This window comes from Macrobrachium nipponense, chromosome 46, assembly GCF_015104395.2.
Source record: "Macrobrachium nipponense isolate FS-2020 chromosome 46, ASM1510439v2, whole genome shotgun sequence".
In the NCBI taxonomy this organism is placed as follows: Eukaryota; Metazoa; Arthropoda; class Malacostraca; order Decapoda; family Palaemonidae; genus Macrobrachium; species Macrobrachium nipponense.
Genome location: NC_061106.1, coordinates 29942226 through 29957751, shown reverse-complemented (window position 1 = coordinate 29957751; position 15526 = coordinate 29942226). Strand labels below are relative to the sequence as shown.

The window sequence follows — 15526 nt, the reverse complement described above, 5'->3', positions numbered from 1 at the left end:
CATTGCCATCGAAACCAATTTATTCGTCATTTAGGACTGATAAGAGACATCACAAAACGTTTTCGCCTCCACCCGAACAAGTTCTACTCTACACATAGTACTATGTCATGTTTCTTCCTCTGAGTAGCCTAAAATTATCTTCAAACCGCCAGAGCGCGCCTCTGGCGTGGTCGGTATGGTGTTGGCGCACCACCTCGGTGGTCGCGAGTTCGATTCTCGGGCATTCCATTGAGGGGTCTAATATGTGTATTTATGTTGATAGAAGTTCACTCTCGACGTGTTTCGGAAGTCACGTATAGCCTTGGTCCCGTTGCTGAATAACCAATGGTTCCATGCAACGTCAAAACACCATACAAACACAGTCAGAGCGTTACCCCCCCGCCCCTCAATTGATTTATCTACCTGATGACATTAAAATAACTGAAGAAACGTGAAACTTCCTTGGATAGTAATTATGGAGTATTATTATTTTATTAAATAATATAATTGTAATTGAAACCTACTCACATGGAAGAAGCACACAGGGGCCATTGACTTGAAATTCAAACTTCCAAAGAATGTTGGTTTCAACCTCCAACCGCGGACCCCGAAATGCAGCAGTAATTGATCATGATACAGAGCCAGTGATTTTTCATCGCCCTAGGAGAGACACGAACCCGCAACATCTGAGTAGCATACCACGGCACTAACCACTTGACCAGCGGACCAACTCCACCAAAAATAGGAATACCATTTGGATTGTGAAAGCACTGAATCAAGTTACCTTATTCAAAGACCGAGAAAGGAATAAAAATTAGGTTTAAAAGGCAGTCAATTTAGCAGCAGAGATATAAATCTACCGGACGGAAAAGCTCGTTAGATCACCTATGAAAAACGATACAGACTCCGAAGGTTTTTATAACTAGTCAGTCAAATCATTCAGCGAGGCAGAGCCACAGCATCCCCCCCCCCCCCCCCCAACAAGTAGAGGAAGGACAGGAAAAGCCCCTAGGTTACTTAAAAACCGCGGGAATATCGTTAACAGAATCATAACAAAATTAAAATACTATAAAAAGGTCTAAAGGGGAGGCAGCGTCGTAGTAATGAACATAAGCCAGTATATTATACCATCCAATTAGCTCTTCCGACACATCTTATTTTAATCCTAGTAAAATGGGGAGAGAATGTGGATTTTAAGTGGTGTAATATCAAATTCTGACATTAAATTCGTACAAAATGTCGTGACTCGAGTACTTTAGGAGTATTTTATGATTAATTTGAGAGTTTAAAATCCATCCAAGTCCGTTTGGAAGCGTAACATCAGGCATCAGTACACTAGAATAAAAATAAAAAAATAAAAAAGAGCAGACAAAATAATAAGAGTAAACACAAAGGAAACACAAAATCCGCGTGCGTTTGTCAACAATATTCACCGGGAATATATAACATTTTTAAACTTCGTTGTACAAGGGAGAAAAAGAAATCACTTTGAACCAACTACACTTATAAAGATTCTATAAATATCTACTTCAATAACTGCTTTAATGTAAACGGCCAACAGTCTAGTCACTTTATTCATGCTTAAATCTCGTAGAAAAAAGTAGTCAGGAGATATATATATATATATATATATTATATTACATTCTAGTATATATATATATATAGATATATATATATATATATATATATAATTCGTGACTACTTTTATTTCTACGAATTCTAAGCTTGACAGTGTCCAGCCTATTTGAGGCGAAACATCCCTGCATTCATCCACTTTCGCAAAAAGAAAACCGCACAAAAAATGGAGTACGAAATACTGTAATCTCTTATAAAATGATAACCAAATAAAGAAAGGTTCCAGCAATAACGTCGTATGTAAATGAAACGGACATAACTCTTATGCGTGAAGGTGCATACTGCACATACGCAACCTACTGGTAATCAGCATGTAATAATGAATCAAATCAATGAATCTTCTTTACCTCAATATTTACATGTATAACTACGTATTGCGTAAGTTTACCTTCATACTTTACAAGCAAAACCACTGCTGGAAGTTTTTTTTATCAATCTAAAATTAAGGTGGCAATAGTGAAAGGCAATAGATTCCAAATAAGTCAGGCGATCACCATATAACAATTATTTCTGTTATATTTTCTTTTAAATGATTCGCACACTTAAGGTTTGTAATTTCATAAATAAACAACAGATAAAGGTCTATAATTTACATAAATAAACAACAGATAAATAAGTTCATCGCACTTTGGAAAACAATGAACGAAGCGTATACGTTATTGCATCAATTCTTCTAACGGTAAACATACCCTCCTGGGTATGCAAAAAACAGGCTTGACTGACCACAGCTATCGTTAAGACGATGAATAGGCTATAACATTTGCAGTGCTCGCATAATTGAATTCCGTTCGAAATGCACAGTGGTGAATCAGATGTGTGTGAGAGGCTTACAACATTTTAATATGATAGACAAAAAAATTAAAGTTTCTTCCATCTCACTTCTTTCGGAAGTTATGCTATACCCGTCTATCTAACGTCTATGCTTAAATAGTCATGGACTGGCATACGTCTATCGTATCTATGCAAGCGCACTATATGAGAACGGCAACAAAGAATCAAATAGAAAACTTACAAATGAAACTGGCCCCATAGAATTTGAGGGCAGACTACAACTATTACCTAAGTCGAGCGAATAACTTCGAGTTATAATTATTCAATAACAGTAACCATATATAAGCAAGAGTTATCGTTAACTTTGGAAACAAATTACGTTTTCTTCCTTAAAAGGATTAAACAGGCACCAACACCGGGACCATTAAGCCTATTCACTTACCATGGCCATCATTTCCTTCCATATTCATGGCTTTAAGGTTATGTCCAAGGTTTAGCTATATCCACTCACTGTACGCCCTCTTACTACTGTAAAAGAACATTTTCTGTTTTTCCATACATTCGATTCATATCACAACACTTCAATTGCTTTCATTTGAGATCAGAGAACACAATTTTAATTCACAATTGCACAAGTATTCTCCTCCATACACTTGACACAGCTGAGAGTTCGCTGTTGCACTGACGTTCAGACTGGAGAGTATCGCTCACTGGAGTCGAAAGTTGTCGTACTGCAGGGCTCGACATGGTTTTCTAATGCGCTAAGTGTCTGTCTATATTACGATACTTTTAATGTGACATCCATTCGTTATTATTAACAAAGGAATATTCTCGCATACTTAATTATGTATATAAATTATTTTTTTTCTTTTTATGCGTGATTAATCGATGATGAGCTGCTTCTGTCATGCGCATGAGCGCTGCGACCTAATCTGCATACAGAGATACATTTTAGGAGACGCAGCCTTTCTGTTGTCTTTTTTCTGTGACAAATCTCTTTTTTCTAGTTCTTTGTTGTAAACAAGATGTACGGAACACTCGTTACAATATGCGTTTTTTTTAAGGCAGCACGAATTGGCATTTAGCCATTCGCCGTTATCAGTTTAAGAGTGTGGTCAAATGATATATGAAGATTCGACAGTACTCTTCAAATTAATATTAAATATAAGTTCCGAGGCTTCCTTTTAACAGCCTTAATTTTCCTGCATTTCATATGTAATGAGAGCGTTTTTTAATTAGTTTATTTGTAATTACTCATACAAAAGTAAAGAAAAGGGGGGATCGCTGTTAAAGACAATGTCCAGTATACATGTGTCATATAGTATGAACTCAGTATACTGAGCAAGGATAACATCATTTATATTTTAGCACAGTAAATTAAACTCGCCGAAATTAAGGAGCAAATTATGAGAGTTATCGTACGCATAAACATCTGTGTTTATGTGCGCTAGAGAACTCGATATGCGCATGTCACGCTCATTTCAACGTGATCTCTCTATGTTTTTGCATCTGCCGTTAATATTAGTATTTTACTTGTTATTAACATTAGAACCTCATTGCAAACCAATTGAGTGGAAAATAAGATAACTGACTGTGTCCTATAACCTTATGTTGTGAGAGGCCGAGACTCACGTTTTTGAAAATGTGAGCTCTCTTGCTCTTGAACCGACCAGCCTTGCCGTCAACATTTGGCTCTAGATTTCCATTTTATTACTGACATTAGTGGAATTACTTTATATCCACATATACAGTGAAATAAATATGATTATTATTGTAATATCAGAATTGAAATTGCACTGTTTTACCCGTGTTTAAAGAAAGAGAGTGGATATTTACTGACTCTACGGTGTGGGGTAGCGCCTGCCAGTGGAAGAGCCGTACGTCCACCTGAGTTTAGCACGATAAGGCTCTTTCGCCGCTGCGTTACTCATTCTGTTTAATTTACCCTTCTAGAAGAAATTTCTTCACGAGTTTAGTTCTTTTTCCGTATAGGGTTTTTAGCAAGTCGAATTATGCGTAATATGTTTTCACTAATTCCCGATCCCACTAACTAATGGATCGTTTATGTTCGTAATCTTCGGTGATTGAGCCTCGAGTCATTTATCGATTGCCTTGACTGAAGTCTCTCGTGGCTCGTAACAGATACTTCAAACTATGTTTTCTAAGTATTCCGGAATATTCAGGAACATCTCTAAACAATACTTTCAATACAAAGATGAGCAAAGCTCACATGCATAGAAGCGGATTGTTAATAGAACATCAGCAGAACCAATGTGGTGATGTCAATTACCTGTCTCTCTCTCTCTCTCTCTCTCTCTCTCTCTCTGCGGGAAGTGGGTCACTAAAGGTTGACTTAGGTGTTATTATATATATATATATATATATATATATATAATATATATATATATATATATATATATATATATATATATATATATATATATATATATACATACATACATAGATATATATACACATATATACTACATATATTTGATATATATGTGTGCATGTGTGTGAATAATAATATATATAATTATATAATATTAATATATATATATATATATATATATATATATACCATTATATACATATATACATATTTGATATATATGTGTGCATGTGTTTGAATAATATATATACGTGTATATATAATATATATATATATATATATATATATATATATATATATATATATATATATATATATATATATATCACGTATCTGGATGAAAAGTATGGACATTAATGAGCTCACACATGCTCGTGCATAGGTTTGAAATGTGGACGTTTAAGAACCAGCGGTTTTATTCATGGCTCAGTTCTTTTGGTAGTTTTGAATTTCAGGTCAACAGCTCCTATAGCTGTGGCCTTGTTCCATATGAATATGTTTCGTCTACTGAATAACCGATTGACGTTCACGTATGCATGCGTAAAAGCAGTGCTGGCCTTCTTCTCCCCGAACGTAAAGGAACATTATGGTATCCCGGGAGGCTGCGTGCACCTAACGTTCCCCAAGGAACGGGTACATTACATAACATAGTGTTATATAATGGTTCAGGAGCGCGAAATTATTTTTTCTCCTTTTTTTTTTTTTAGCCTACTTCGGTGACAGATCGGCGTGGAAGCGAATGTAAAATGTTTTTGATGGAGGAAAAGTGTATTAGAGGAAACTCTCTCCTTTAGATCATTAAGGTAAATGATATAATTGTTGATAAATGTCACATCCAAGACCGGGAATTGATTCACTCATCCATCTGCTTGAATATCGTGATGGGTTGTTTCCCTAACAGCAAGTTTATTCGAAAAAAGAAAAAAAAACACGCACACATTAAAGTTTTGCGATAATACCTGCTGAAGGCGCCTCAGTGGCGTAATCGGTATGGTCATGGCCTGCCACCTCAGTGGCCGCTAGTACGATTCTCGGGCATTCCATTGAGGGGTCAAAGATGTGTATTTCTGGTGATAGAAGTTCACTCTCGACGTGGTTCGGAACGTACGTAAAGCCGTTGGTCCCTTTGCTGAATAACCGCTGGTTCCATGCAACGCACAAACACCTTACAAACAAACAAGGACTATGGATTTAGTTAAAACAGTTCTTGCCCTATCGTCAAGAAATCGGATACACTGTTACCAGACCAAAGGTCTCTATATGGGCCTTGTTGCGACAAACTGGCGTATCTCATTTCTTTAACGTTGTTGAGTCTTCCAGTCAGTGTCTCAGATTTTGATACTTTATATCAGTGGTCTTTTTAGTCGAATAATTTCCTTAATCTCCTTTTCGTTTTCGTCTTTGACTCATCACTTTCTTAATTGCGTTTCCGTTTCTTGCCGGGCACACTTCCATTCCTGTTTTGCCTTTTCCATTTCCTGCAGGACGCTTCCCTTAGTCATTCCCGTTTCTTCAGGAGGCATCCGTTCCACCAGTTTTTATTTTTCTTCAGAATGCAAACTTCTCTAATGGTATTTTCTTTTCCTTTAGGCCTCGTCCTCCCCGTCACTAAATTTCCTTTTCCTTATAGAGTATCTATAGAATTTATTCTTTCCCTTTATCATTATTTTTCCGTTCTCTGAGAATTATCCCTGTTTCGTTTTCCTCCAGGACTGGTATACCTTTGCTGATCTTTTTAATGTTTTTTTCAGATCTTAGCCCGGCCTTGATTATTTTCTCCATTTTTTTAGGGCCTTTCCAGTTGCGTGATCTTGGCCTGCCACTTCGGTGGCCGTAAGTTCGATTTTCGGGCATTCCATTGAGGTGTGAGAGATGTGTATTTCTGGTGATAGAAATTCACGTAAAGCCGTTGGTCCCGTTGCTGAATAACCACTGGTTCCATGCAACGTAACAACACCATACAAAGAAACAAACTTTAGGGCCCTTCTATTCTCTGGTCATTTTTTTCACATTCCAGTCGGATTCTTCATTTCTTCGATTATTATTCTTTTCCTTGAGAATTCAACCGGCCCCTGATGACACTTTCTTTCTTCCAGTACTTGCGTATTTTCCTTTCCCTTTAATACGCGTAAAGACAAGAATCCAACATTTTATTAGTTTTCGGGAATGGAACGTGCCGGCGTTTGTGTGTGTGTGTGTGCAGTGTTTGTAAGTGACTACCAAAAGAACAGGTACAAACCGCAAAAACTTTTAACGCAAAAATAACGATGCATGACAAATCCTCATCTTGCAACCCCAACAACCACCCACCACTCAAAATAAATAAATAAATAAATAAATAAATAAAAATACGTACAAAGACAAAACAGCAAAGCAGCGTATCAAATGTAGTAAAGCCTTCAGCTGCCCAAATCTGATCAAACCACCCTTGTGGCGAGTAACAGGAGATAAGGGATTACCCATAGCCATCTGAACTTTATTTTTACAAAAAAAAAAAAAAAAAAAAAAAACACCATTAAAACAAAATTCAAAGCATCTCAGTGGCGTGGTCGGTATGGTCTTGGCCTGCCACCTCGGTAGTCCGCGAGTTCGATTATTGGGCATTCCACTGAGGGGTTAGAGATGTGTACTATTTCTGGTGATAGAAGTTCACTCTCGACGTGGTTCGGAAGTTGCGTAAAGCCGTTGGTCCCGTGGCTGAATAACCACTGGTTCCATGCAACGTAAAAACACCATACAAAAAAAACAAAATTTATTATCTTTGATACATAACCGTATATAAGACTGTTGGGGTCTGCTGCAGTTAAAGGAATATCATAACTTTCTAATTCTTCCTCCAAAAAATCAAGTAAATCATCTACGGGCGCTTTTGTAAATAGACAAATTAACCAGCCATATTTTTTACATTCGTGTTAGAAATGTTTCCTACCAAAGGTGTAAGAATTTTTACAGGCCATATTGATAAATTATACGTAACTGGGCCTAATGAACTAATGATTGGTCTGATAGGGTTATTGACTAAACCATATAGATAAGGTAGGTCGGAACATTGAGGTGCAAACTGCTTAATTAAATGGTTAAGCCCTTTAGAGTGGATTTAATTTGTTTACTAAGATGAGAATTCACTGTCTGTAGCCCGCAGTTTATAGACGCTTAGATTAAAACTATTTATGATACTGTTGTGAATGCAGCAGGGAAAAGAGCTAGCAAAACATTTTATATAGCTAATGGCAAACTTGAATTTAATAAGCATAACATTCTCAAATTACCGTATTTTCTTTACCTAGTAACCTTCTTTCGAACAGTTTGTGCCTCGACGGTGCCGGTATTAAAGACGAACGCGCATGGTATAGCCTTTCTTCTTATCATTTTCCTGTGGTATTCGCATATATAATGAAATTACCTGCATCTACTGTGAATTTTTAAGCACATATATATGTGTGTGTGTGCGCTTAAAAATTCACAGTAGATGCACTTGACTTCATTAAAAAAGCGAATACCACAGGATAATAATAAGGCAGAAATCCAAGCGCTTTCGTCTTTACTAAGACATTGTCTTAGTAAAGACGAAAGCGCTTGGATTTCTGCCTATCATTTTCCAGTGGTATATATGTATATATATATATATATATATATATATATATATATATATATATATATATATTATATATGTGTGTGTGTGTGTGTGTGTGTGTCTGGTCTGTATTATATATATATATATATATATATATATATATATATTATATATAATATATATATATATATACACATATATAAATGTGTGTGTATGTTCATACCTGCGTATATAGCAGTTGCGTGTTTATACGTATTACTCATATTCGCTAATGACACTAGATAACACTTCGATTAACGAGAATCAATAAATAGTCGAAATTAGCGCGAACATTCAAAGTTGAAAATGAGAGCAATTGTGTGAAAATACTAATGCTAGACGTTTTACGATGAAAGACCCAGGCGATGAGCTTCCAAATACTTCTGTTTACGAGCAAAATAAAAGATATGCAATATATAATGATCAAAGGCAAAAACGCCTCGTGCCTATTTTGACAAAAGCTAATAACCCGCTACAAATGAGAGAAACTGGACGATACTGGAACAGAATATAGCCTACGCAAGTCGTTGCAAATGACCAACTTTCGAAAGCAAATAATAAACACGAAAAAAAAGGAAACAACGCAATATCGATTTTATTACAATGCAACTTACGTTCATGAGCTTACCTGGAGGGAGAAGTACAGTGGCTGCCATTTCGTCATTTTCCAACGAAATAGCTCGAAGGGCTTAATGTATTATTTATAAATCGAAAGCAGGTCAGTGGAAAACCTAGATTCCTACGTGTATTGTGCATTGTAACGATATAATACACCACCGAGGAGGGAGGAGTGTCGTCAGTAACCTGAAATCACTTTTGTTTAAAGCAACGTTTAATAAAGCAGGGTTGCGTAAGACCTATAGGATGGCTTAGCCATCAGATGGCAGGGATACGTTCGAGCAGTGTTCCGAATTTTTTTGTTTGCCTTTCTTCTTGAAATATCGAAGATTTTGCTAACATCAGATGCGGATGTAAGTCAATTTCTCGTGAATTCAAAAGCAAGGCATGAAGATAAAGATAGATATAACAACTGATAAACAGTTTTTCGTACTTTGTGCCAACAGATATACACAAAAACGCACAATTTGCAAATGTATACATTTTTGTGTGTGCATATTAGCAGGCTTCTGGCTTAAACAGATAAAAGTTATCGAAGAGGAATCCTTTTTTCAAAATCTTTTATATTAGATAGATCTCTGTTTAAAAATTAGATATGTGTAGTAGTATGCTTGGCAAATTCCATTTCTCTATTAATTCTAATATCTTTTGATAATCACTTCTCTTATCTTGTTCTACCATTATTAAATAATAAACGTCAATATTGAGACATTGATTTAATTAAATACCCAGAATTAGTGAGAGTAAGATTAACATATCTTTGCTTAGGCCTGAGAATCTTGTTCCATTTCCTCGGGAAAACCTTTGCTGGTTGTTATTCTGTTCTACAAGTAATTTTCTAAGCTTTCTTTGTACACTTAATTGCGTAGGTCCTTTGTTTCCTTATGAATCTACATCTGAAAGGCATGAACTAGTGAGCAAGTGAGAATAAAGAAAGGGATTAACCCAACGAACTTTGCTCGATGTTACGTCAGAAGCGCAGAGAAAGCGGGAAAGGTTCTGACTTTCCCCGCTTCTCTGACGTCACATCGAATACAGTCCGTCGAGCAAAGCTTAACCTGGCAACTGGATGCCATCAAACAATGTGGCAACTGCTCTTCTGTCAGAGTAGAGGCACCTCTGGACTTAAACTGACCAGTGTCCCCCTGTCAACAAAAAAGACTAAATACAAGCGCAGAGCGGCACATGACAGAAACGGTAATTATCCAGTAGGCGAACGTACCCTACCGAGTTCTAACGTATAAGCTGATCAAAGCTCGAGAGGTGTTGACGACCGGTAGTGTGTTGTTCATTAGAGTAGTGATTTCGAGCGTTCTTGCCAGAAAACGTTAATCTTTGTTCTAAGGTTGACCAAGAGGTTGACTACACCATCGATGCGTTTGCCAATGATAGCCTCCTTGCAACTTGGGAATGCAAGACAAAGGCTATTATGGCAATAATACCGCTATTAGAGAATCAGATGATTAGTCCCATAAAATCAATCGATTTCAATTCATCCAATAATTTATGAAACTGCAGCCATCTTCCTCACACACACACACACACACACACACCGCCGAAACAAATCAAGGTGTTGTATCTATCAAAGCAATGGGGATTTTAAACCGACACATAAAAAACCAAAGTAGGACCAACTTGCAGCGCTTAGAATAATCTGCTTTAAACTAGACTTACCGATGCTCCTGGAGGGCTGGATGCAAATATTTCCGCTTTTGTGAATTAATTCTTAATTACTTCAAAAAGTTCATAAGTAGAGTAACTGGTATTGAATTGGGGCGCAGTTGCTACAAGTGATTTCAAAAATAGGCTTCTCTTGATGATATATTTGCAGTTCAACAGTATGTGAGAAGAATCTGAACTTCGCTGGTTTGAACAGAGTAAAGAAGTATAATATTTTGCGTTACTGATTGCCCGTAAAACTTTAGAATATATAGTGTACTAATACTATAGCATATCTCTAATTGAAAACAGTTAAAAAGTGTTACAGACTGATAATAATTGAGAAAGTAAAAGCATGAAATAATTGTAGTTGTGGTAAAGAAAAAACGAAAATAGTAATCGATTTTGAGAGACTAGAAGAATTGCATTGTATATTTAAATTCATTCAATTTTTAAATGTAATAGAATTTACAAATATCATTTTATTGTTTTATCGCCACCTGTTCTCAAACTGATGACCGTTCTGGTCCAGACAATGCTGACAACCTGAAGCAATGGAATTCCACACATCACGAAACAATTCCCTTGGTATTTGCATGCATTCACGTTCGACGGTTGCTCTCAATTCAGCGACTGTTGCGGGTTTCATACCATAGACTTTGTCTTGTAGGTAATCCCATTAAAAAAAAGTGTGGTGAACGCGAAGGGTATTGGACGAAGCCCCTCCGTCCAATCCACCTGTTAGGAAGGATCTCGTCTAGAAAGGATCTTACTGACAGTAAATCTCCTCACCTTGCAAGGCTTTCCATGACAGACTGCTGCAGCAAGTCCAATTAATGGGACCAGTCACAGTAACACCAAAAAAAGAGCGGTCCAATTAATCCTCTTGTTGATAAGCCGCACCACACTGTAATTCCTGGTAAATTAACATATTGGTCGACCATAACATGCAGATTCTCAGATCCCCAAAAGGTGCAACTGTGACGGGTAATTGTACCATTCTATTTGAATGTTGCCTCGTCACTCCACACAATCTTTGTTGGGAAGTCTTCATTTTGAATAGTACATCTTTCCAAGAACCGCTCGCATTGCTGTATTTTTCGGTCTGGATCATGGCCATGAAGAGTATGGACTAATCTTGGAATGTCCTTTTCCATTTACGACGTTTCATAACGCGATGGGCAGACGATTTCGAAATGCCTACCTCACGACTATGGTAGATTCGCATCAATAGTGCATTTGATATCTAGGCCAGTCCCTTACGAAGCTCCTGATTGGCTGATGATAAGCCAATCACAGGGCTGGAAACTCTCAGTCTTTCCCGAGAGTTCACATAGGCAGGATGTATGTTCCACTTCTCCTGAGGGATAAGTCTTTCAAATCTTTCAAAAGTATCCCGCAGGAGAGGTGGAACATACATCCTTCCTATGTGAACTCTCGAGAGAATGAAAGCTTTCAGCCCTGTGATTGGCTTATCAACAGCCAATCAGGAGCGTCGTAAGGGACTGGCCTAGACATCAGATGACCGGTTGATGTGAATCTACCTTAGCTTGCCGCGCGGGCTTTCTTGCGGAGGTTCTGAACCGCCGCTCCGTTAGCTGCAAACTTATCAAGCGCCTCAGTGGCGTGATCGTTATGGTCTTGGCCTGCCACCTCGATGGTCGCGAGTTCGATTCTCAGGCATTCCACTGAGGTGTGAGAGATGTGTATTTCTGGTGATAGAAGTTCACTCTCGACGTGGTTCGGAAGTCACGTAAAACCGTTGGTCCCGTTGCTGAATAACCACTGGTTCCATGCAACGCACAAACACCATACAAACAAACAAGTTGCAGACTTATCTCTAATTCGAGTGATGGTAACTCGCGTTGGTGGTTCTTTTTAAAACTCCCTCCTAAATTGTCTTTGCACGTCAACTGCGTTTTCAAACTTCCAGTAGCATTTTCGAATGAATTTCCTTTCTTCAAAATTTAGTCTGGCTGCCATCATTAATTCCAATGGGTGTAATCTGCAAAGAAAAAATAAAACAATTGAGTTATCAGCGGCTAAACTGTCTACATTTTTTGGGGGGACAGGCGGTGTTATGCAAAACAATAATATGATGTTTGTAAATTTTATTATATTTTAACAATTAAATGAATTTAAATAAACACCCAATTTACAATTATCTAAAGAGTACTCGTAGATAGAATGGCTCCAGTTGGAAGGTCCAGTCAGCTAACATGTAATTCTCTCTCTCTCTCTCTCTCTCTCTCTCTCTCTCTCTCTCTCTCTCTCTAAAGGAACAATTTTTATTGGTCACGAACCTCTTGCATAATCCTTTTAACACTTGAAGTAATATATATGACATGCAAATTCAATCACACGTACCTCAAGAGAGTGTTAATTAATTATCCATAAGAGGCAAGTTTATTGGAAGAGTTATATTCATAGATAATAGTTCATTATTATTGTGCTGTAACTTTTACTAAAGTTTATAGATAAAGGTGAATATGTTTTGAATAAGAGATTTTAGTTCACTTACATTTTTACTTAGTGATTAGATTGTTAATTTATCTGTTTCTTTTTCTCTCTCTTCTTTTTTAATAAATAATCTCCTTTGTATCTCCCATTCGCCTTTTGTTACTTCTTCCGAATAAACACCAAATTCTTTGGAATCTTTATTTCAAGTCAATGGCACCTTTGGTGGGCTTGTTCCACATGAGTAGGTTTCATCTTCTGAATAATGATAAGACAAATTTTATCTATCAGTAAAATTTTTCATTATCTAATAGGAAAATATGATTTATCACTTAAACTTTGCATGATCCAATAGGAATTGACAGACCACTGACCGCTGTTATATGAATAAGTATGGCTTTAACTTGAGCCTTGGCTTGAGATGGGTCATTCTTTTACCTGTCTAGAAAATAGCACTATTGTTGTTGGTGTTTGAATAGAAAATCCCCTCTTGAACGACGAAGGAAAATATTCCAAACCATCATTATCACTGTAGTCGTCGTCATATTTGCCATTTTTCCTTTGTACGATCTTTTCTTTTTTCTTTTTCCTTTTTCTTTTTCCCCCAGTCACGAGGAAAAAAATGAAAGAAGGATAAGATTCATGAATGGAGAACTGAAAAAAAGAAAAGGTTTCTTTTAAGTAACGTGCGATGCTTATGTTGCTGGTAATATCTAACTTATAATTAAATCTATCCACTAAATATATTTTCCGAACTTTGCAATTTGAAATTGGGATGGAAAAACACTTCTTTCATTTTAAATTTCTTTTCTCTGTGTGCAGCTGAATGACTTCCCACACGAATGAGTCTGTAGCTGTTTATATCAAATTCATAGGTATATAGACAATAACTACTTACGACAGACAGATAGACAGACAGACAGACAGACAGAGACAGAAATTCTAGCTCACCTGTGAAGGTCAACCAAACAATAGGGATGAGCGAGTGAGAGATTGCCTGTCAAGTTAAAATAGTGGTATGTCGCAGAATCCCATCTGATCTGTGGAACGTCAACAGGTGGCGTTTGCAGAGATTCTGGAAAAGAAAGGCCACAGTTCAGAGAGGTCTTCTCGTCTCCTAAGGGCAGCTTGCATTTTCCTCAAAAACAGCAGACGAAGAAGGTAGAACAAACTCAAAAGTTTCACTGAAAAAAAAAAAAAAAATTATATCCATGCACTCAAGCACTCTAGCACACTCGCAATGTTGCACACACAGAAACGCCCACATACACAAACACACACATGTATGAATTTTTATCACATCACCGTGATTCATATACATGCATTAAGCTACAAATGTCCTTTAATATCCAATTCGCTCTACCTCGGAATTAACGTACTTTCATATATGTTAACCGAAGGGGAATTTTTTAATTGCTAATAATTTCGTCCTCTCGTGGATTTGAACCAGCGGACAGAGGAAAAATCAGGACTTCAGTGATGTCATCGACTCGGCCAGATAACGTCACTGAAGTCCTGATTTTCTCCAATCATCAAACATACCAAATTGAAACCCTCTAGTCTCAGTAGTTTTTATTTTATCTAAGATTAAAGTTAGTAATGATCGTGCGTCTATCACCGCTATAGGCTCCAACAACAGTTCACCAGCGGGCCATGGCTGAAAGCTTCATGGGCCGCGGCTGAGAGTTCCATAAAGCATTACACGCTGCACAGAAAGCTCGGTTGCGCCGAAGAAACTTCGGCGTATTTTTTACTTGTTAACTATAGGCGACGGCGTATACATTTCCAACAAATCCTTCAGGTTTTACTTCACAATTCAGTCTAAAAGCCAAAGTTAAGATCGTTGTATTCAAGAGAAAGAATACTTACTGGATTATTCTTCAGCGGATCACAACGAAACCCAAGTACCAACGGAGAAAATGAGTGACAGAAGATGATTAGAATCTAGAAGGTTAGACACTTTTTCCCTTCTCGAATGATTCCACGGTGAAATGCAAACGAAATAGAAAATTTCCTTTCTGATCGCGTATCAATATTCATGAAAGGGGTTTAACTTGGTATAATACATAGGGGAGATGTTTTATTACATTTGCAGCAGTCAATAAAAACTAAGAGCAAAGCCAACAAAAAACAAATGAGAAATCTCTGAAGATAACTTGAGCACCCAAGGTTATTCCTGGACATTGATTGGCATTTTTCTTCCATGGCGGTGACTAGTTATATTTGTAAAGTACATCGAATCAGGGAAGTTTACGTGTGTGTGTATATAATATAATATATAGATATATATATATATATATATATATATATACACATACATTAATATATATACATGTATATGTATATATATGTATGTATGTAGAAAGAGAGAAGGGCATAGGACTCTTAAAATATCCTAAAGT

The 15526-nt window shown here is 37.0% G+C and overlaps 1 protein-coding gene across 1 annotated transcript in view; it reads right to left on the bottom strand.

The window, feature by feature from the left end:
* Window positions 1-3082, bottom strand: part of LOC135214859 (period circadian protein-like) — a 178037-nt gene extending 174955 nt beyond the window's left edge. The window contains 1 exon segment of the mRNA XM_064249279.1: window positions 2828-3082. Coding sequence (XP_064105349.1) covers window positions 2828-2855 — 28 coding nt within the window. The 5' untranslated portion in view covers window positions 2856-3082.
* Between the last annotated feature and the right edge of the window lie 12444 nt (window positions 3083-15526).